The following is a 24535-nucleotide window of genomic DNA, read 5'->3' as shown; positions in this document are numbered from 1 at the left end:
TATAGACAAAACCCAAAACAGATTTGGGTTTGTCACATGAGGCAGAAAATCTTTTTCTCCAGCTGCAGTGGGAAAAAGCTGACAGGCAAGGCATTTCAGTGACTGTGAGTAAACCTCCATTATTTCCTATGGGAACTTCAGGGGTGGTTTGTAAAATGTGTTTAAACTCCTTTTTCATCAGACCCCAAATCGCTTTTTTATTTTTGGATTTTATTTATTTTTGCCTTTGTGGCGCCAATTCACTGGCAGCAGCCATCTTAGATTTTAATCAGTCTTTTTTTCAAAGTTTTATTTCTGCCTCAAAACCCCTTGATATGATTAAAAATCAATTGTGATGGACTCCTCAGAGCCTAATCTGTCAAATGTATGCCTTGATTGCGCTGGATCTGAGACCGTATACCGGTCGTCGCAGTGCACTGGGGGAGAGGGCGAGTGCTTCGGGCTTCGCCTCTTTCAGGTCCTACAGGGCTGGGGAGCTGGCCTGGGTGTATGTTTTTAGGGAAGTATCTCATCCAGAGCCCGTTCTGAAGTTTGGTGCCAAATGTTCACGTTCCGAGTCTGGGAACTCTTTTGCTTGTTTACATCTTGGAGAACCTCAATGAGTGCTCTCATCCCAATGGTCTCAAGCCACCGATCCACTATCTTGGCGACTGCAGGTAACTGCAGCACTATGTCAATCACTTCAGTGGTGGATGATGCCAAGCAATCTATCCAAAGGCCTTCTCTTCCAGGTTCCGCCACATCAAACAATATTGATGACAGATGCCTCCTCTTCTAATAAAATGATAGAAAAAGAACTGATTGTAGATGGGATAAACTACACTATCGATCCAGAAATTAAAATTTTGGGTGTTTACCTGGATAAGAATTTAACTATGAAACCATTTACAAATGCCTTGGTTAAAAAATCTTTCTTCACTCTTTGGAAATTATGTACGATTAAGTCTTTGTTTAGTCCCAGTGCATTTAGAATTCTGGTCCATTGTCTGGTACTTAGTATACTGGACTGCTGTAATTCAGTTCATTTGGCAGGTCTTCAGTCAAATTTGCATAGATTGTACAAAATCCAGAATGCGGCTGTGTGTCTAATTTTTTATTTGAAAAAAAACGAATCATGTTACTCCATACTACAGACAACTCCGTTTGTTGCCTTTTGAGGCCAAGGTTTGGTTTAAATTCGGGATGCTCTGTTATAAAGCCATATATAGTCAGGCACAAGGGTTATTTACTAGAACAATTTACATTTTTTAAGGTGGTTCGTCCACTAAGAATAACTTCATTGTTTGTGTTCCCTCCAGTACAAGGATGTCTTTACAATAAAATTTTGCATCGAACAATTTCATATCAGGCTGCTAATTGGGATTCAGAACTGCATATTTTGTTTGCTTCTTTGATTTCATATATGCATTTCCAAAAACTATTAAAGACATCTCTTTTTGTAAAATTCTTAGGAAAGTAAGGAAGATGATATTGCTCTTGTATTTCACTGTGATGAACAATACAGTTTCTTGATGATGTAAATCGCATCAATCTGGAAGGTATTGGAGTCTAGAAATGTATTGTAATGGACCCTTCAAGAGAAATCTCTTCATATCAGCCTCCTTGAGCTTCGGGCAATCCACAGTGCTCTATATACATTCTAAGATCATCTCAAGTAGTACTGACAACCAAGTAGCCTTCCTAATCATTTACGTAGCGAGTCCGACTTAAAACAATTTAAAGTGCAGTTAAAAAACATTTCTATTCCAAGATGCTTTCAGATAAAAAAAACTGTCCTTCTAAGGACAAAACCACCAGAAGAATGCTATCATCCCACTCCTACCGTACCTTCCTTTTATGTTACTCCTATCCTATAAGAATTGTATTTCTGCCTTACTACCCTGCTGTTTGAGTGAGTCTGTTCATGTTATTAGTGTTTTTATTGAGTTTTTAAAGTTATTATACCCCAAAGTAATACTTGTTTTTATGTAATTATTTAATGTAAACCACTTAGAAATTGGGATAAGCGATTTATAAGATCTTTTAATAAACCTGAAACTTGAAACTACTAACTGAACAAGCAAGGAGGCACGGATCTTGCTCTCTTTATCAAGAAACATTAAAATCTGAGCCTGGGCAATTCTTCGTAACATATTTCTTAAAGCAATCTATCTTGCAGGGAAGTAAAATGTCTTTGTAGACAGGTTGAGTAGACTTCTATAACCTCACGAATATTCAACTCAACAGTCTTACATCAGATATTTTAACCTGAGGGACTTCAGACATAGATCTCTTCACTTCTCCTCACAGTCACAAACTTCCAACCTACTGTTCCAGAATCTACACACCCAGTCGCTTGAAATCCAATGCCTTCTTTCTAGATTAGACGAACAAATTCCTGTACGCTTTCCCTCTGACTCTTACTTCAGATTTTTCCAACCTTACTGACACAGAACAAAGGATCTTTTCTCCATCCCAATATACAATCCTTACCTCTCATAACATGGTATCTCTCTCCCCCACAATTTACACTTTCTGCATCAGTGTCAGCCATATTTGAGGCCTCTAAAAAAACCTTCCAAGCAGCGTTATCACATCAAATGGAGTCATTTTACACTATGGTGTGATCAACACTCATTACGGCCAGACACATGTCCTCTACATTATTTTTATTTATTTATTTAAAAATTTCTTACAACATCCTACAGTTCTGTGCGAGTCACAAAAAAAATTCATAATTAAAACATGGATCACAATTTCAGTCATCAAACAGACAAAAGGACAACATAACAGTCGCTGCCTCTTAAAGCAATGGTACCAAATAATATTAAACTGAATAGTATCATGTTTGGCTTTAATTTTCTGAAGCTTAATAAAGATGGTGCTTTCTTGAACTGCAAGCATTGAATGGTGATGATACCCTAGTCCAGACATGGGCAACTTTGGTCCTCGAGAGCCGGAATCCAATCGGATTTTCAGGATTTCCCCAATGAATATGCATGAGATCTATTTGCATGCAGTGCTTTCAATGCATATTCATTGGGGAAATCCTGAAAACTCGATTGGATTCCGGCCCTCAAGGACCGGAGTTGCCCATGTCTGACCTGTTTCAGAGATGGAACCTCTGAACAAAATTGTTCATCAGAACATAACATCCGAATTGGCTGATATGGCTTTAAAGATTGCTCATCACTGTCGGCTGTTGAGTGGATCGTAATTTGTAGACCTTGGTTTGCGAGCATAATTCGTTCAAGAAGTATGCTTGTAATCCAAAGCACTTGTATATCAAAGCGAATTTCCCCATAGGAAATAATGGAAACTCAGACAATTCGTTCCACAACCCAAAAACTTTAATACAAAATATTGTATGTACTTGTATTGCAAGACTTCGCTCATTTAGAACTGTCACTACACTCCTGCAGCATCAGAGAGGGAAGAACCATCAGCTCAGTTGTGATGATGTGATGCGTGTATACTGTATATACTCATATTGCAAGACATTGCTTGTTTAGAAGTCACTATACTCTTGCAGTGTCAGAGAGAGAAGAACCATTGGTTCAGTTCTGATGTTGTATGTACTTGTATTGCAAGACAATGCTTGTATATCAAGTTAAAATTTAATAAATTTTTTTGCTTGTATTGCAAAACACTTGCAAACCAAGTTACTTGCAATCCAAGGGTTTACTGTGTATATATATATATATATATATAATGCACAGTCAGAATGAAGTGCAACCAGAGACTCATGAAACCATCAGACCACAAAGACAGGAAAAATGGTTTTATTTTCAATTTAGTGATCAAAATGTGTCAGTTTTGAGAATTTATATCTGCATTCTATATTTGTCCATCATCATAGTAAGTGACAGCAGATAAAGTCCCGAATGGTCCATCCAGTCTGTCCAACCTCTCTTTAAATTATTGATTTTATTTATTTATTTTAAACTTTTATTGAAAGCAAATTTTTCTATAATTGTTACTGAGGTGACATTGCATATTTTAAAGTCATCTGCCTTGACATCTTTGAAAAAACCCCGAATATAAATGATAATTAACATTTTCTCTGCATACGGTGTGCTTTGTGTTTTTTAAATTTTGTGGGAACAATCGAGTATGTGCAGTCTTTCTTCAATTGTTCCCCTCAACCCTGAAGAAAAACCTTGTTTGAAACATGCATGTCGGGAGAGGTGGCATTGATGAACGTTTGAGAGCTAACCTCGAAGCTAAGTAGCTAAGTAATAAGATTAAATTAGAAGAAAAAGATATTAAGTAAGGAAGTGAAGTGAACTAAAATGAAATACAATGAAGAAATATTTATGGAGTTATAAATTAAGAATAAGTATGAAACTAAATGAATTTTAGAGTTTTGAGTAAATAAACAATAAAGTGGATTGATGAAGACAAGAGATTGCTGGGCATTACTCATGATCCAGTTGATATCCGAAGATCTATACAAATGAAAAAATGAAGAATTTATATATATATATATATATGTATATATATATATATATACACATAAACACATATAATGAAGTGTATGTTAATATTAGACCAATAATCTCTTTACAGTGTATATGGTGCCGCAATATGTAAATAGGCACCATATAGTTTTATTAGATTAGAGATTTAAAAGAGTACAGAGAATAGTTAGTGATTCAGAGAGAAGTGACTAAGGATTACACTAACAATTGGTTAAGATTTATCAATTCATTTTTCAGAAACATTTTTCATTTCTTTCAGGTTCTGAGAATACCAGCAATGATGATTATCAGAGTATTGCATTGTACTTTGAAGCAGAGAAGAAACATTTTCAGGCTGGCAAGTTCTTTTTGCTGTGTGATCAGCATGCACGGGTGAGCAAAAAATACTCAACTCTAGTAAATTGAATTTGGGAGAAGATACTAATAAGACGTTATGTTGTGGAATCCTTTGTACTTACTGTGGCCTCATGCTGGTAAAAAATGGTGGCAAGATTTTTTTTTTTTATCATCGCTGTTGGCCACTAGAGTTCTGAGCTACCAAATTTGCTGGCACTTGGATTGCTTGATTATGGTTCTCAAGTTGTTCTTTATCATGTATACAATAAATGTAGAGAGTTTATGAAAATTGTAGAGAGTTTATGAAAATGTAGAGAGTTTATGAAAATGTAGAGAGTTTATGAAAATTCTATAGCACCCTGAAAAATAAGGTCATTTTAGAAACATCTATACCTGTAAATAAATGCATTAACAAGTGAAGATTGGCTACACTTGTAAATAAAATTGTTTTAAAAAGCTACCATTTACACATCTAGATCTCCAGGGTACAGAGATTTCAAGACGGTATTATTTAGGCAGAATGAATCATTTCTTTTACCTTTTTTGAGTTTGCACCATAAATACCACGCAACACTCTTGAAAACAGAAATAAGTGACTAGTTGAAACACAATCATAGTTCCAAATGGATCTTGTAATCCATTGGATTGCAAAAGTAATACCCTATGAGTGCAGCCTTAGGGCCCCTTTTATCAAGCTGCACTAGAGGTTTTTTAGCATGAGCAGGCGCAGTAAAAGCTCCAATGCTCATAGAATTCCTATGAGTATTGGAGCACTTACCTTGCCGGCCCACGCTAAAAACCTTTAGCACAGCTTGATAAAAAGTGGGGAGGGAGTTTTGAATAATTTACCTACACCTGTGCACGGTCATGTACTTCTCTTTATTCTGGTTAGCTTGTACTCTCACATGCACTGATTGGAAGAAAAGTTATACAAAAAAATAGAAAAAACACTATAATATATCATTCAGTGCTGTGCTAGTTATTGTAAAAAAAAGTAACTAGTTACCGTTACTAGCTATATGGGATAAAAAGTAACTAATCACTGATTTCAGTTACTCTTCTCTAAGGGCTCCTTTTACGAAGCCGCGTTAGCGGCTTTATTGCACGCATCTTTTTAGCGCATGCTAACCCTTGTGCTAGACGAAAAACTACCGCCTGCTCAAGAGGAGGCGGTAGCGGCTAGTGCGGCCGACAAATTAGTGCGTGCTATTACGCGCGTTAAACCACTAACGCAACTTCGTAAATAGTTACATTACTAGTTACTAAAAAAAAATTAAATAGGTAGTTAAATTAATTTGTTTATTAATTATAACTATATGAACATTACAGCAATGCGTACTTTATTTTCAAATGTTTTTCTTATTGGCTCTGAGCATTAAAAGCATTTCAAAATGCTCGTTGGTTAAATTGTTCCTGTGCGGTGTAAGAATCTGTCCACCAATGTCTGATGAGTCTCTCCCCTGGTATGCTTGATGGAAGGCTAGTATTTTTTCTTCATTCCTCCAAAGCTGATGTCCCAGGCAACTGCCTAGTCTTGCCAGGAAACCCCCAGGAGACATGGAGGGTACCCGAGGAACCCTGTGTGCTGTGTTTGCACATCCTGTAGTCATTCATTTTCACATCCTCCTGTGCCTGGCCCAAGCAAAAGAGATGTCCCTGAGCTTCCGGGGCAGAGAATAGACGGAACCTTTGCCCCTCACTTGCTGACACATTTCTGTGTTCACTGAGGAAGTAGAATGTGAACTTTTTCCAGAGCCAGTGTACACACAATTAGCTGAATCTTCTTTTCATTTTTAAATCTGAGGAGTGGCCATTCATGCATCACATTTTTTGATGAGATCAATGTCTCTAAATTATAAAAACCACAGATTAAACCGAGTGTCCAATTAGCAATCCCAACCTTGAACCATATTAACAGTAGAAGAAACACTATCTTTTCAGTAGTTGCCCCAATCCTCTGGAATTCGGCACCAAATGCTTTAAGAGAGATAACCAATCTTGAGAAATTTAAATCTTTTCTTAAAACATTCCTTTTCAAAGATACCTTTCAAGTGTAAATGTCTTTTTAAGGATTCTAAAATTTTTTTTATCTTTTATAAGTCCACTCGTATTGGGCTTATTTGTTTTTAATCCCACCCTTTTGTTTATACCTTTATATCTTACTTTTCTTTAATCATTGTAGTTCTCCCCTTTTTTCCACTCATACCCGTTTGTCTAATCGTGTATGTCATTGTTTTGTCTAATCTTGTATGTTTATTTTGTTAAAGTTATGTATAATTGTATTATTTCTTTTTATTCTATTTTAAAATGTATAACCACCTTGAAATAAATGATAAGGTGGTATATCAAATTTTTAATAAACTTGAAACTTGAATAAACACTTCCTTCACAGTTGGATAGCGCTTTAGACTAGATAGAACCTAACGGATGTAGCGGTATATAAGAAATAAATTACATTACATTACATTACATATATCACATGCAGCATCATTCAAGAAGAGGTCTAGCTCTGACTGCACAGTGTTGTCCCCTTTATTTGATTCATAGAAGCAGAAGAAGGTGGTGTCTTCACTAGAAGATGGTGCTGCATTAAGAGTTGTGTTTGCAGTGTCAGTCTGAGCCTGCATTGCTTGCAGCAGCAAGCATTTTGCACGAGCTCTGACAGCATCTGACTGGATCCAGAGCAGGTTGAATTGTAGATGTGAAACACTTGCTATTATCAAATCATCCTTAGCTTCAAATGGACCAAAGCGCTTAATGATTCCATTCATTAGAGCAGTGTTTTTCAATAGGAAAAGAAAGTTTGTCAGAAATAAAGTTTTTGGAGAAAGAATTTTCCTGTTTACCTGGAAAGATGTAAGAACACAGCTGGCAGGGACTGCTGTCTGGACCATGGGGCCTGGAGGACTAGAAGCCTCAGTAAAAAGGCATAGTCACATGCTGGAGTTTTGTTTTTTCCTATTTTTGAACTATGACATATTTGGTGATGTGGCTATGAACTGATTGAATATGATGACATTTTGAACTATGATGCGGGATATAAAATGATGCCTTGAAATGATTGTTGAACGGAGAAGGAGAACAGCACTTAATTTTCTTTTAATAAATCCAGATATTCTTTTGAACATATTCTAGTTTCCTGATTTTCCTTCCAACCAGCCATAAAAAAAGGTGCAAACATCTTGCCTGCAGTCCTGGCAAGGCTTTCTCTAGCTGGTGGGGCTACGCCCGGCAGCAATATATATGGCCATATTGCCTAATTGTCTTTGGAGAAAAGAAAGTTACTCACCTGCAGCAGATGTTCTCCAAGGACCAGCAGGCCAAGTATAAGCCCTTCCATCTCCCCTTGGAACTTGTATTCCTTCAACTATGTTATCCTATTGAGGAATCAGGTGGGAAGGCACCCACTCAATGTGTGGTGGGATGCTGCTTATATTTTCTAAAAGCTGTATATGCTGGGGTATTTTACTAAAATGTTTCTGGGGGGTGTTTTTTGGTGGAGTACTGTCCTAGGCTTATGGAGTTCTTTTTTACCTTTCTGATTTTGGTTTTGGTTGTACACCGCTGAATTTGCCTTTTGTTAACAAGATGGTTTATTAAGTTTAATAAACCTGTAAACTGTGCTCCATCAAATGACATCACTCAGATGTGAGAATACTTGATCTTCTAGCCCCAAACAGCATCTGCTTCAGGTGAGTGATTTCGCTTTACAGGTAAATAATTTCAATTTTTTTTGTTCAGGTTATGCGATAACATTTAAATCATTGCAACCTTTTCTTAAAATTGCAAATAATAAATTATTTGATTTCTTTTAATTTAACATCCTTTTCAAGATTTGCTGAAAATATTACATTTGAAACTCTGCTGTTTTACATGTTACAGCAATATTGCTAGTTAATATTGCTTTTGGAGTTCTTAATTAAAATTTTAATATCTGTTTCTTTGGAATTCTTTTTAAGGCCCTAAAGCATTTCTTAAGATGTCCAAGCACAGAAGATAATTTGGCAATAGAAATGGCAATTAAAACGGTAAGCAATATGTGTCAAGAAGTCTCTCCATTATGAATTTTGTAGTAAAAATGTTTTCAACAGTACATTTCCAGTATTATAAATGAAGGGTCCTGGATTATGTTCAAAACTGTTTATTGGTCATTACAGACCAAGATTTTCAAAACATAAAGAAATCCCCCCTCCCCCCAGCCAAATGAGAAAAAAAAAAAGAAAGAGGTAGGACATGGAGTAGCATGAGAAAAAGCAGCACATACATTACAGATGGGATCATAAATGCACACTCTAATATTCAGTACATGGCTGCAAGCATACCCAGTCAAAGAGGCCCAAAAAGGCTCCCAAGTAAATTTAATTAAGGGTCCTGGATTATTACTACTACTACTATTAATTATTTCTATAGCATTACCAGACGTATGCAGCGCTGTACAGAGTCACAAAGAAGACAGTCCCTGCTCAAAAGAGCTCACAATATAAACAGACAAGACAGACATACAGGATATCATGGATACAATTAATATATAATATATAAATTTCCCAAATTTTTATAGGTACCATCAAGCCTATATAATACATCTCCTGGCTGGGTTGGAGGGTAGTGGGGAGTAGAGTTTATTATTTGTTAATTAGGGTTACAAACAAAGTTTTGGTAGCTTAAGAAATATCCTTTTGTTGGTTGAATGAATCCCATTCTTCTCAAGAGGGCAAAGGTGTGGTGTCATGTTTCTTGTCTAATGTAGATGTGGCAATACAATTTACTATGTGACCACAGTTCATGTGTAGTCATTGATCTTATCAATATCCGTAAAAAAGATCCTAACCACTAAAAACAAAAACCAAAAGTATTAAATAGTATAAATTATGCTCATTTAAATTAACACTAAACCACTAGCACAGGTGTTAACAAATACATCTGCCCAGATGAAGCTGCACTTCTGGTCGAATGCACCTTAACAAAAACAGGGGACTGTTTCCCACAGGCAGTGTAAGCTGATGAAATGACCTTATGAATCCATCTGGAAATCATGGCATTGGAAGCGAGTGCACCTCGCTTAGTTAAATGAGTCAATACAAACAGATGGTCAGAGAGTCTAAACTCATTGGTGACATCTAGATATCAAAGAAGCACTCTTCTCATATCCAACTTTTTCAAAATTCGATCCTGTTTCTTAGAATCTGTAGACTGGTAGATTTTAAGGAAAGGCTCTCTACAAGAAAGAGCCTGGAGCTCCTAAACTCATCTTGCTGAGGTCACAGCTACCAGAAAGACAGAGGGGTAGAGTGCAGGCTGCTGCGGTTCTGAGGTACGCTGGGATCAGAACCGCGCCGTGTGTCTTCCCTGATATCCTTGAGGGGTCTGGTGGTCGTGATCTGAGGTGACAGGGAAGATGAGGCGGCCAGAAGATCTGAAAAAAAAAAATCCAGTTTAATCAGCTCCTGAGATACTGATCTCCCTATGCTTGCACTGTGTATTGCTGACTGCCATTAGAATGCATTTTAGCACATGGCTCTGTGTCAATTTTGGAGGGTACTCAAATTGGAGATTTGGGGGTTTTTACTGCATGCCCTGGATCCCCCACTTGTAAAATCCTAAAATTGCCATTTTTAGCATTTTCCTGCATTTCCCTCATGAAAAATAAGTGTTGCAACAACCATCACCACTATCAGTCAATCTCAGTTCCACATCCACTTTCAAATCCACATCCAAAATAATCCCAAAACAGATTTTTTCTTCCTCAACACGAATGTGTTTTGCCACAGGCTTCAACAGGAGGAAATAACAAACAGGAGAGAAGTAAAATTGGCATTAACTCCCAAAACAATGAAAAACTGTAAACATTGCAAAAATAACCCCAAAACAGTCTTCATTACAACATCAGCTTCCTACCAGCCCTATGGTCGTGGCCAATCAGGGACTTACAAGGGAGGAGCACAAGGCGCCTGAGCAAATTAGGGTCTTAGGCCCCTCCCCATGGTGGGAGAGATGTGGCATGGTGCTGGAGAGGGGTGATAGAAGAAGAAATGTTGGACATGGGACTTTTGGGCAAATACAAATAATGCTGCAAATGGTCCAGGGGATGAGAGAAGGAGAGATGTTTGATGTGGCAGTAGAGGGGTTGGGAGAAATACACCCTGGATCCCTCTCTCTCTTTTCCCATTCCCTTTGCAGCAAGGAATGGAATGAGAAAGAGAGATGATGGACAGTAGAAAGAGAGGGAGACATGTTGCACAGGGGAGTGGAGGAGAGAAAAAGAAAAAGAAATGCTGTGTAGGAGCAGGGAGGGGAAAAGAGGGAGAATGATCCAAGATAGAAGGGAATGAGGATGTTGTACAAAGGGAGGGAGGAAATAGAGAAATGCTGGATCATGGTAGGAGGAACCAATGGACAGCAACCGCTTGAAGAATTTGCAGAAGATGGGAATGCAGAAAAACTGAGACAAACTTAGTGGAAAAATAAATCTCTAAACAACAAAGGTAAAAAAAAAAGAAGAATTTATTGACTGAAATATGTTAACTTTGGGAAGTGTATATAGCAGATGTCTTTGTATTGTGCTCAGAAGAAAAGGAAATGCATTTCTGGTTTTATTTCTCTAGTGCTGACACTTGCTGTGGCTGGTGGGGATCCCCAAGCACTGCCAGCTGAGGACCTCCTCCAAAGGTGACCAGAACTTCCCTCCACTAAGTGTAGCAGTCACTGGCAGCATTCCTGAGCCACTGAGGTGCCTGAATCTGTAACTCAGAAATGCTACTGCTGCCTGCCAAGCTTAGGAAAAGGGTCCTCATCAGCTGGAATATTTATCTACTATAATAAAACGCTAAGCGCACATGCGCACTCCTATCTGCGTGTTCCGTAATCCGTATGTCCGTGGCAGGCAAGAGTGCACATATGCGCTTAGGGTTCTATTAGCTTGGGAGGATAAAACGGCACCACACTCGCGGACCCCAAGGTAATGTTCTTGCCGAAGTTATTTTTAAGTTCAATGCCGCTGCCGCGGCTCTCACGACACGCACCTGTGTCAAAGAAGGCTTCCGATGCAGGCGGGGATCGTGAGAGGAGCTGCCGCGGCAGCTTTAAATTTAAAAATACCTCCGACAAAGAACTAAGGTAGTCATGGCTCCAGAGGCCCCAATTTTAACGGTTGGCGAAAGAACATCGAGCATTGCTCGCGATCCTGGCCGCGTTTTGCAGTAAGCCAGTTCGTCGTCGTGGCCCCCCCCACCACACCTGAACCTACATTGACCCTCCCACCGCGAGACGACCACAAACCTCCAGCCTCCAGCAGCGTCCACAGCACTACAAACACACTGCCTCGCGGCCCTCCATCGCCCCAATTTCCTCTGCCGCGTCCATGATGACATCATCAGAGATGCGGCAGAGGAAATCAGGGCAGCAGAAGGCCGCGAAGCAGCGCAACCAGAGTGCTGCGGATGCTGCCGAAGCCGGGAGGCCCGTCGGTCGACTCGCAATGGGGTCGGCTGCACGGCGGCGGTAGTGGGGGGGGGAGATGGAAACATGCTTCTCAAGGGTTATACTGAAAAGGGGGATGGGAGGGAGGCAAGCTGGTTGGCTTCGGAGGGTAGGAGTGGGACAAAGTCTGGAAGGCAGTGAGGGGGATTTAGGAAGGAGGCACTGGGGGGCACTAAGGACATAGGAAGGGGCACTAAGGACATAGGAGGCACTGAGGGCACTAAGGACACAGGACAGAGGCACTGGGGCACTAAGGACATGGGAAGGAGACACTGGGGGCACTAAGGACATGGGAAGGAGGCACTGGGGGCACTAAGGACACGACGGAGACAATGGGGCACTAAGGACACAGGACGGAGGCATTGGGGACACTAAGGACATGGGAAGGAGGCACTGGGGCCACTAAGGGCATAGGAAGGAGTACTAAAGACATGGGAAGGGGGCACTAAGGACATAGGAGGCACTGAGGGCACTAAGGACATAGGAAGGGGCACTAAGGACATAGGAGGCACTGAGGGCACTAAGGACATAGGAAGGAGGCACTGAGGGCACTAAGGACATAGGATGGGACACTATGGACATAGGAAGGGGGCCACAGGCAGGAGGCCAGGGAGACAGAGACAGAAAGAAAGACAGACAGATAAGGGCCCAGAGAGAGACACAGACAGAAAGAATGACAGACAGACAGTGTCCAAGAAGAGAGAGAGACAAAGAAAAAAACAAAACAGACAGACACACTCCTACTCTAGCACCCGTTAAACACTAGTATTTTATATTTACATCAGAGGCTCTGGCAGAGATCCATTTACAACATATGTATTCATCCCAATTAATATTTCCAAATTAATAAATGGGTCTCTACCAGAGCCTTTATTTCAGCAGCATAATTAAAATGAAATAACTACTTCTGAAGTTTATGGGGACAGGCAGGGACGGAAGAGATTACTTGCGGGCATGGGCGGCGACAGATTCAATTCCAGCAGGGACAGGTTTGATTCCAGTGGGGGCGGGCAGGTACAGGTTTGATTTCTGTCCCTGCGTAGCCCTCTAATCCAAATTTTCAGATGGCATTTAAAGTGAGCAAGTGTGAAAATGATGCTTCTAGAAAAGAGGAACCCAAACTATAGCTATATGATGCAAGGTTTCACATTAGGAGTTACTGCCCAGGAAAATAATCTAGTTTTTATTGATGATGACATATTGAATCCCTGTACTCAGTGTACAGCAGCAGCTAAGAAATCAGATAGAATGTTAGGAATTATATGGAAAAGAATGAAGAGCAAAAACAGAAAATTATAATGTCTTTCTATCTTTCCATGGTACGACCATACCTTGAATATTGTATACAATTCTGGTCACCGCAATTCAAAAAAGATATAGCAGCATTAGAAAAGATACACAGAAGGATGACAAAAATTTTAAAGGGGATGGGATGACTTCCCTATGAGAAAAGGCTAGGACTCTTCACTTTGGAAAAGAGAGGACTGAGGGGAGCTATGATGGAGTCAGTCAATACAAATGAATTGCTTGTTTACTCTTTCTGAAATACAAAGAATCAGGGGCATTCAATGAAGCCACTAGGTAAGCTAGGCATGCCAATCTAGGTGGCTAATTTCTGTTACCTCCCTTCTAGATTCCATATGCTAGGTGTTCAATCCCAACCCGCAGTCTGGGTTTTGCAAAAATCTACATCTTTTCTGAACACATGCTGCACTCCTCCTAGTGTTAGAATCAGTTTCAATTTCTGCAACACTCGGACTGCAGGTTGGGATTAAACACCTAGCATATGGAATCCTCCAGGGACTAACAGAAAGAAGATTATCAAAGGTATAAACCTAATCTTCCACTCAGGCATCATTTATAGAATCTGGGCCTATGTGCTTCCACATTAACTCTATTTTAGTCAGTTAATGTTAGCTGGCTAAAACGTTCATGTCCGCTCTTTGCCCATGCTTTTGCCCCGAACCAAAAATCAGCAGCGCATAGTTTAACATGTAGAAATAGAGAAACTGCCATAAAACATATTTATGTAGTAGTCTGTTACCATGCATTAGTCACATTAGGAGCTTTTAACACACTTTCTTAAAATGACCCCAAGTCATTTGGTCCTGAAAAACAGTAAAATCTTTAAAGGCAGTTTGTTGTGATGCTTTTATAAATATAAATTTTGATATTTTTTTCTGCTGAACAGGTTGGACAGGCAAAAGATGATATACTGACCAATCAGTTAATAGACTATCTAATGGGTGCAAGCGATGGCATGCCCAAGGTACTGTATTCTTACTATTGTACTTTTGTTATATTCTGTTGCTGTATGTCTTATCTTTGTCTTCTTTCATTTTCACAGCTACTTAGTTTTTTTTGTTTTTTTCTGGGGTTTTTTATTTGCCTTTATTTAAACATCAAAAGAAAATATCTTTGATAAAGAAAATTAACAATATCCAATTAGGAAATAATAACACTCATTTAATATACAATACTATGATAATAGACCACAATTAAGGAGAGAGAATCAAGCACTGTCAAGGGTAGTTGACTTTCAAGGAAAAAGGAAACATATCAATGTATTCATAAATACAGAGCAAATCGGTTGCATCATTACTATACAGTCTGGACGGTGATATCAGTAGGCATCTGTGGGGTTACGGAAGCCGCTTTAACCCTCCAGGAAAAATTGTAATTGATCAGGTTCATAAAAAATATATCTATTTGCTTGATAATTAATACAACATTTACATGGAAAGCGCAGCTGAAAGGTAGCTCCTAAATCCAATACTGATTGACGTAGCATTAGAAATTTTTTCCGATGCAATTGCGTCCATTTAGAAACATCAGGAAATATAGCTATTTTTGATCCATAAAATTCAACATTCTCAGTCCTAAAGAATAGACGAAGAACTGCTTCTTTGTCTTGTAAGAAAACAAAGGTCACAAGAAGTGTAGCCCTTACAGAAATTTCAGATTGTGAGGATTCAAGGATATCTGTTATATCTAATTCAATCAATTGATTTTCCAAGTCCTGCTTTGTTGTCTTGGAAATATTTAAATAATTACATTACATTAGTGATTTCTATTCCACCATTACCTTGCGGTTCAAGGCAAATTACATAAGAGTTGTCAGGAAGTTAGTTATAAGATAATTAGGTGGATTACAAAAGAATTGTCGAGAACTTAAGGTGATACATGTTGGGTAATTAGAAACATTTTTGATTTGATAGGGTAGGTGGAGTTTGGGAAGGAACTGCTCATGTTAAATAGGTTTTATGTATTTTTTGAAGAGTAGGGTTTTAGTTTCTTTTTTGAAGGTTTTGTAGTCTGTGGTAGAAATATAATTTCTGTTAAGGGGGTATTGATGTCTCTGGATACTTTAAGACTGAAGTTAGAAATTGTTGAAAAAGTTCCTTAGGTGATTGTAGTCTGAAAATTGGAAAATTAATCAGTCTTAAGTTTAAGTTCCTATTTGTTTTCTCCAGATTCTCAATCTTCCTAGCCAACATTGCTTTGTCCTTAACATGAAGATTAGAAGAATTCTGTAAATCAGAGACCCGTTTTTCAATTTTATCTAATCTCTGGTCTTGATGTTGAATTTTTTCTTCTAAGTTTTTCAACTGTAGTGAGAAAGTTTGTGAAGCTGAAATAGAATAGGCGCATACCTTATGAAGGCTTTCGATAGCCTCCCAGAGTGCTTCCAAATCTATCACCGGTGGTTTTTTCAGCGGGCTCAGGAGGGAAACAGGAATCGTAGAAGAAACTCCAGTCATTGAATCTATATTTAAAGTTCCACTTCCCGAGTCACCCTGAATTCCAAGTCCCCCAGTCGCTGGCGATTAATGTTGAGGAACTAGCGAGACTGGAACTGCCTCAGGGGTCAAGGGTATGCTGAACAGCGCAGGCAGGGTTGTAATTGTCCCCGCTGCTTCCTGCAACACCTTTGGCGTCCCCGACATTCTCCCTGGGCATGGGGGAACTCCCGGACCAACTGGGCTAAGCGAAACTTCGCTATCTGAGATTGAGATCGACCCCTCTCGATCAGCCGGTATGCCCTGAGCAGCCGACACAGCAAACGATGTAATTTTCTGTCTGGCGTGTTAGCGATGTGGCAGAGGAGGCAGGAAGACCACTCCTCTGTTTCCCTCTGTGCTTAGGCATATTTGAAGAGTGGCAAAAAAGGTAAAAAGTTAAAGTTTTGCCAGTGCCGGGAGAGCCTCCAGCTAAGCGACTAGCTCCGTCGCCATCTTGATTTGCTCTCCCAGCTACTTAGTTTTGTGTGAAAGAGTTATCTATTTTTATGCATATTTGCTCTTTTGTTATTTCTCCAGCTTAGAGTGAAAAACCTGTTATCAAATGCTGACTTATTTTTTATTATTTGATGTAGTTTTGCCTTTGTGTAGTCTTTATTTAACATGTATAATCTGCATCATCCACTCCCACATCAATAAATTTTCTCTGTAGAAAAGGGTTTTCTTTTCTCCTCTCATCTTTGCATGTTGGTGAATTATCTTCTAGGTCAAAGCAAATTTTCTTCTTTGTATCCATTCTTCATGCATTGTATTGACAGTTCATGTTCTCTGAGGACAAGTAGATTGGAAGATTACTATATATGGGTGACATTACTAATGGAGCCCAGCACAGATGCTAGCTGGTATTCAATTCCTGAAGCCTTTGTCAGGCCTGACTGTGCACATCTTCCTACCCGCCTGACTTGCAGTTGTCTTGTTTTCTGCAGAGCTGAGCAAATGTCTTGTCACATTTTTCTGACACTTTTTTTTTCTTGGCCTTCCCTCTCTCTTTGGTGTGACTAGCATGGGACCTTTTATTCTTCTTTGTTCCTTTTTGGTTTTCTCCTTTATTTCTCAGTGTTTTTGACACTTTTAAGCTTCCTTTATTTTTTTCAGTTTGCAGCCCAATTAGGCCAAGACTTTTTCTCCTCCTCTTTTTAAAACAAAAATTGAGCCTTTTGATTTTACTTTGGCCCCATACTCCTGCCCTCAGTAGAAGCAGACCTAGAAGTCCCAGCCAGCTCCTAAGTAGAGAGTTGCGCGGGGACAAAAATTCCACCCGTCCCCGCCAAAATCCTTCCCGTCCCCACTCCGTCCCGTCCCCGTAAGGAATCCCACCCGTCCCCGCGAGGAATCCCCGCCCGTCCCTATAAACTTCAGAAATAGTTATTTCATTTAATTATGCTACTGAATTAAAGGCTCTGGTAGAGACCCATTTACAAATAAGCAAAGAGACTTTATTAATTTGGAAATATTAATTGGGAAAAATACATACTTTGTAAATGGGTTTCTACCAGAGCCTCTAATGTAAATATAAATAAATACTCAGCTGATGAGAACCCCCAAGCTGTCAGCTGAGGACTTCCTTTGCAGTTGGCCGGGGATCCCTTTTGCCAAGCTTGGCAGGCAGCAGTAACGTCCCTGAGTCACAGATGCTGGCACCTCAGTGGCTCATGGATGCTGCCAGTGACTGCTGCGCTTGGTGGAGGGGAGTTCTGGCCATCTCTAAAGGAGGTCCTCTGCTGGCGGTGCTTGGGGATCCCCACCGGTCACAGCAAGGGTCAGCAAGTACTTCAACACTGTAGAAATAAAACCAGAAATGCATTTCCTTTTCTTTTGAACACAATACAAAGACATCTGCTATATACATTTCCCAAAACTAACATATTTTTTAAACCGTTTTTTACCTTTGTTGTCTGGAAACTTATTTTTCCATCAAGTTGGTCCCGGTTTCTTTTTTCCACTTTTCCATCTTCTGTAAATTTTTCTGTTGCTGTCCATTGGTTCCTCCTACCACGGTCCAGCATTTATCCCTCGGTCATCTCCCGGACTATGTGCAGCATCTTTTGCCCCTGCCCACCAACCCAATGCCCAACATTTCTCCAGCACCATGCCACATCCATTCCCTTCACCACTATGTCCAACATTCCTCCCTCTTGCATCCCTTTCAATCTGTCATACTCTACCCTTTCCACCACAACATTTCTCCCTCATCTTTTTCTTCCCTATCATTTGTACTTCACTCCCTCCCTATGACCAAAAATTCTCCTCTTTCTTCCATTCCTCATGTACACCATCTCTTTCCCTCTCATTGACACACTCACACCCAATTCTCCCTTTTACATTGTATTTTGTTTACCTTCTATCTATTACTTCAGACCCATCAGTTGACTCATTGAAAGCTAACCCCCCCCCCAATGCTGAAAAGCAAAAATCCAGAGAAAGTGCAATAAACTTTGAAAGGACAAAGCCTAAAGGAAAGCCCCCCCCAAAATGCATTTAAATGATCACTTACCAGATATGTGTTCTGAATACACAACACAAAACAGCCCTGTTTCTCCCGACTGACTGAGCTGCACTTCTTTGCATGGCAGCGGGCCCTGCCTTTTCTGCCCCCCTCCTGTCTTCCGAGTGCTGCATTTCTTCAGGGCAGCGGGCCCTGCCTTTTCTCCCCACCCCCCTTCCTGTCTCCTGAGTGCTACAGTTCTTCAGGGCAGCGGGCCCTGCCTTTTCTCCCCCCCCTCCCCATCTCTCGAGTGCTGCAGTTCTTCAGGGCAGCGGGCCCTGCCTTTTCTGACCCCTCCTGTCTCCCGAGTGCTGTAGTTCTTCAGGGCAGCGGGCCTTGCCTTTTCTCCCCCCCCCCTCCTCTCTCCCGAGTGCTGCACTTCTTCGCAGGGCAGCAGGTCCTGCCTTTTCTGTCCACCTCCGAGGCTCCCGCAAGATTTTAGCGCTCCCGAGTGCTGCACTTCTTCATAGGGCAGCGGGCCCTGCTCGCTCCACGTGGCTGACCTGAAGCTTTACCTCCGACGTTGGGGGAAGACTTCTGGATCGGCTACGTGTGGTGTGCTGGGAGAAAAAGGGCAGGAAAAGAAGACAAGCCATTTGGCTCGAGCTGCCTCCCAATCCCGCGGGATCCCCGAGACCATGAGGGGCGTCCCCATAGGATCTCCGCGACCCTAGGGGGCGTCCCCACGGGATCCCCGTGACCCGAAGGGGGATTCCCATTGTCCCCGTTCCCGTGCAGCTCTCTACTCCTACATCAAAGCAGGGGATGAACATTTGACTGGTTCTAGCAGAACATACCCTCCATAAGAACATAAGAATAGCCTTACTGGGTCAGACCAATGGTCCATCTAGCCCAGGGGTCTCAAAGTCCCTCCTTGAGGGCCGCAATCCAGTCGGGTTTTCAGGATTTCCCCAATGAATATGCATGAGATCTATGTGCGTGCACTGCTTTCAATGCATATTCATTGGGGAAATCCTGAAAACTTGACTGGATTGCAGCCCTCAAGGAGGGACTTTGAGATCCCTGATCTAGCCCAATAGCCCGTAATCACGGTGACCAATCCAGGTCACTAGTACCTGGCCAAAGGTGTAGCAATATTCCATTCTACCAATACAGGGCAAGCAGTGGCTTCCCCCATGTCTTTCTCAATAACAGACTATGGACTTTTCCTCCAGGAACTTGTCCAAACCTTTTTTTTAAATCAGCTATGCTATCCGCTCTTACAACATCCTCTGGCAACGTGTTCCAGAGCTTAACTATTCTCTGAGTGAAAAAAAATTTCCTCCTATTAGTTTTAAAAGTATTTCCATCATCCAAAGGGCTGCAGTGCGGTCTTAAGATGGGTGTCCTAATCTGGGCGCTCAGATAGTCGGGCTGGGAGAGTATTGGCGAGCACTGGTGGGGCGGGGTAGTGAATACCATTGGGGGGAGGGGGGATTGGGGAGGGGAGGTGGGGTATTAGAAGGTTCTGGCACTTAGTCACGGATAAGATAAGTGGGCTTAGGTGGAGGAGGGGCTGGTGCGGCATTTTCAGGGCGCATAAGAGTCCAGGGCCTCGGAGTGCTTTACCGCCCGCATTAATCTCACTCGCCCTCTGTAGAGTAGGATGGGCGGGGGAGTTTGGTTGAAGTTACTCTTCTTTTGTCCATGCTTGTTATATTATTGTATATGATGCATCATTGTTTGTTCTGTGCACCTTTGGGGTGCCCCTACGTTGTATTTGCAGTTGTTTGCATCAATAAAAATTGTTTGAACCTAAAAATATTTCCATGTAACTTCATCGAGTATCCCCTAGTCTTTGTAATTTTTGACGGAGCGAAAAATTGATCCACTCTACTCCACTCAGGATTTTGTAGACTTCAATCATATCTCCCCTCAGCTGTCTCTTTCCCAAGCTGAAGAGCCCTAACCGTTTTAGTCTTTCCTCATACGAGAGGAGTTCCATCCCCTATACCATCTTGGTTGCTCTTCTTTGAACCTTTTCTAGCGCCACTATATCTTTCTTGAGATAAGGAACCAGAACTGAATGCAATACTCCAAATGAGGTCGCACCATGGTGCGATAAAGGGGCATTATGATATTCTTAGTCTTGTTAACTATCCCTTTTTTAATAATTCCCAGCATCCCGTTTGCTTTTTTGGCCGCCGCCACACATTGGGCGGAAGGTTTCATCGTATTGTCTACAATGACACCCAGATCCTTTTCTTGGGCGCTAATCCCCAAGGTGGCCCCTAGGATCGGTAACTGTGATTCAGGTTATTCTTCCCAATGTGCATTACTTTGCATTTGTCCACATTAAATTTCAGCTGCCACTTAGACACCCAGTCTTCCAATTTCCTAAGGTCCGCCTGCAATTTTTCACAATAAACAACTTTGAACAGTTTAGTGTCATCTGCAAATTTAATCACCTCACTTGGCGTCCCAATTTCCAGATCATTTATAAATAAGTTAAATAGCACCGGTCCCAGTACAGACCCCTGTGGCACTCCTCTGTTTACTCTCCTCCATTGAGAAAAATGACCATTTAACCCTACCCTCTGTTTTCTATCCAATAACCAATTCCTTATCCACAACTGAACTTTGTCACCTATCCCATGACTCTTTAATTTTTTCAGGTGTCTCTCGTGAGGAACTTTTATCAAAAGGTTTCTAAAAATCTAGATACACTATATCAACCGGCTCACCTTTATCCTTCAAAGAAGTCAAGCAAAAGTGTCCATCTTGGACAGACAGCCAGTTTGAGGGTCCTTCAAATAGTCTAGGACAGGGGTAGGCAATTCTGATCCACGAGAGCCACAGGCAGATTAGGTTTTCAGGATATCCACAATAAATATGTATGAGATATATTTGCATCTCAAGGAAGCAGTACATGCAAATCCATCTCATATATATTCATTATGGATATCCTGAAAACCTGACCTGCCTGTGGCTCTTGAGGACCGGAATTGCCTTCCCCTGGTCTAGGAGGTTACACATTTCATTGACATCAACCTCCTCTAAACTCCAGTAATTAAGGTTACACAAAGCAGAAAAGCATGTCCATGTTTGCTGAGAACACTGCTAGGTAGACGTATTACTTGTATATAAACATCCTAGAGGAATTCTGACAGGCTGAAAAAGGTGAACAGCAGCTGAGCATCTCTCCCGCTGCCAGGTGTGGGTGTCTGTAGGTTGTGTGAGCACAGCGGGAGAGATTGGGCATCTCTCCTGCCGATCTTTGATTTGGTTTGGTCAGTTTTGGGGTTTTGTTTTTTTTAAAATATGCCTGTGTATTCTGCTCATGTGCTGATTGCTACCAGCAGCGACTCATCTCAAGTAAATTTAGCGAGCCTACAGGAATATCCGCGAACCTCATTTGCATGCAGGTTCACCTACCAACTAGTATTCTATAACAGATCTAGCATGCAAATTTATCATAGAATAGTAGCTTACTTCTCAGATTTTTAGCTCCTCATTTTAGCACCATTTATAAAATTTCTCCCTATGCATAGTTTACATGCAAATAAAAAATATGCTGTGTTTTCTTTCCATTAAGGATGCCAAGTATCTGTTCCGTTTGTACATGGCACTGAAACAATACAGAGAGGCTGCCAAAAGTGCCATTATAATTGCCAGGGAGGAGCAGTCTGCAGGTGAGTCACTCAGCAGTCCTCTGTTTTCAATACCAATGGCATTCTGAATACTAAAAAAAGAGCTGTCAGGACTCCTATAGGGCAAACAATGGAAAAAGAACTGCCTGTTATCCGCTATACTAAAACCCTTAGCGCACAAGCACACTTGAAACTCCGTGCGTCCATGCTTTGTGCCTCCGCATGCGTAGTAGAAGAAGCCTTCGGCGGTTTCCATATTGCCCTCCCTCTGCGACGCTGCGAGCCTGGAGCCAGTGTAGATGGCTGAAGCCTGGCTGGAGGAGGAGCTGTGAGAGCTCCGCAGAGGCAGGAGGTGCTGGATTCCAGAGAGGGAGTGGGAGAAGGGAGAGATGTTGGACTCAAGTGAGGAAAAGAGAGAGAGAGAGCAGATGGATGAGAAGGACAGAGGGGCTACAAGGGGGACAGGGAGAGATGGTAGGGGATAGGGAGATATAGACTTCAAGGAGAATGGAGGGAGCAGGAGAGAGAGAGAGATGGCCTTGGGGAAGGACGGAGGGGACAGGAAAGGGAAAGATGGCAAAAGGTGTGAAACAGGGTCAGGGAGAGATGGTAGAGGGTGTGAAAGGGGTAAAGGGAGAGATGGAAATGGTAGGACCGCTGCTGCTTTGGGGTACAGAGGAAGGAGGGGTTGGTATGTCAGGACCGCTGCTGCCGCCTCGGGTAAATAATGGGGGTCCAGGAGACCAGTCCCACATGGAGGGAAAGGCCCTGTCAGGTGATAAATGCAGTGGAGGATCTATGAGGGCCAAAAGGGTAAAGAGGATTAAGGAAATGGTGAAAGGTGAGGTGGTGGTACTGGGATCAGTGGGAGGCAGGGTCTGGGCATGGTAGAGTGGGGCATGGGTAGGGTCAGGGTATAGGTTGGGCTATTCTAGCCCCCGTTACTGTAACAAATGTAATGGGCTAAAATACTAGTTTATAATAAATGAGTTCCATTTAACAGTTTTACATTTCTAAAGGTTAAGTTCTTTTGGATTGGATTTATTTACTTGATATACCACTTATACCAGTGTATTAAGTGGTTTACAAAACTTCAAATCTCAGAAATACAGTACATCACAATATATCTATAGAAATCATATACATTAAACCCTAATAATCTAAGCAAGAAAATTACAATAAAATGTACAGAAAGCCAAAATATTAATAAAATAGAAAACTTTATTCCTTACAATGGAACATTTTCAACAAGGTCCGTAGTGTTGCTGAAATAAAACAGACTTCACTTGTTCTCAAAATACATTGTATGACAGACCCTCATAAAACTAAAAAATACACTATTCCAGAGAGTTTGATTCTGCCTAGGAAAATGCTCTCTTTCTTGTAATCTCTAGTTTAATTTGTCTCAAGCCAGGTACCATAAACTTTAGTGCAGTGGTAAGAATTACAGCCTCAGCACACTGACATAAGCACATATAAGCACATAAGCAATGCCTCCACTGGGTCAGACCCGAGGTCCATTGTGCCCAGCAGTCCGCTCACATGGCGGCCCAACAGGTCTAGTACCTGTGCAGTAATCCTCTATCTATACCCCTCTATCCCTTTTTCCAGCAGGAAATTGTCCAATCCTTTCTTGAACCCCTGTACCATACTGTGCCCTGTTACTCCCTCTGGAAGCGCATTCCAGGTGTCCACCACACGGTGGGTAAAGAAAAACTTCCTAGCATTCATTTTGAATCTGTCCCCTTCCAACTTTTCCGAATGCCCTCTTGTTCTTTTATGTTTTGAAAGTTTGAAGAATCTGTCCCTCTTTACTCTCTCTATGCCCTTCATGATCTTGTAAGTCTCTATCATGTCTCCTCTGAGTCTCCACTTTTCCAGGGAGAAGAGCCCCAGTTTCTCCAACCAGTGTATGAAAGGTTTTCCATGCCTTTAATCATTCGTGTCGCTCTCCTCTGGACCCTCTCAAGTATTGCCATATCCTTCTTAAGGTACGGTGACCAATACTGGACACAGTACTCCAGGTGCGGGTACAATGGGAGGATGACTTCCTTCGTTCTTGTTGTAATACCCTTCTTGATAGTACCCAACATTCTACACTCTGTGACCCTGGGCAAGTCACGTAATCCTCCACTGCCCTAGGTACATTCGACAGATTGTGAGCCCACCGGGCAGATAGGGAAAATGCTTGAAGTACTTGTATGTAAAACTGCTTTGAGTGTGGTTGTATAACTACAAAAAGGCAGTATACAAGTCCCAATCTCTTTCCTTTCCCTAATATTTAGACAATGTTTTGCTCAGATACTCAGGAAACAAAAGATGCCAAGCCTTGAAAACTAGATATAACTTAATTTCAGTCTGTTTAGTCACAAGTAGCCAATGCAATTT

At 41.2% G+C, this 24535-nt stretch overlaps 1 protein-coding gene across 7 annotated transcripts in view; it reads left to right on the top strand.

Annotated features, from left to right (window-relative positions):
• Positions 1 to 24535, top strand: part of WDR19 (WD repeat domain 19) — a 435717-nt gene that overhangs the window by 322254 nt on the left and 88928 nt on the right. For all 7 annotated transcript variants that reach the window (XM_033947370.1, XM_033947368.1, XM_033947367.1 and 4 more), the window contains 4 exons: positions 4720 to 4832; positions 8756 to 8824; positions 14464 to 14541; positions 22093 to 22189. In XM_033947370.1, coding sequence (XP_033803261.1) covers positions 4720 to 4832; positions 8756 to 8824; positions 14464 to 14541; positions 22093 to 22189 — 357 coding nt within the window. The remainder of the gene's footprint in view (positions 1 to 4719; positions 4833 to 8755; positions 8825 to 14463; positions 14542 to 22092; positions 22190 to 24535) is intronic.

This window comes from Geotrypetes seraphini, chromosome 1, assembly GCF_902459505.1.
Source record: "Geotrypetes seraphini chromosome 1, aGeoSer1.1, whole genome shotgun sequence".
Lineage (NCBI taxonomy): Eukaryota > Metazoa > Chordata > Amphibia > Gymnophiona > Dermophiidae > Geotrypetes > Geotrypetes seraphini.
Note: the sequence above shows the minus strand (reverse complement) of the source record. Positions and strands in the feature narration are given on the sequence as shown.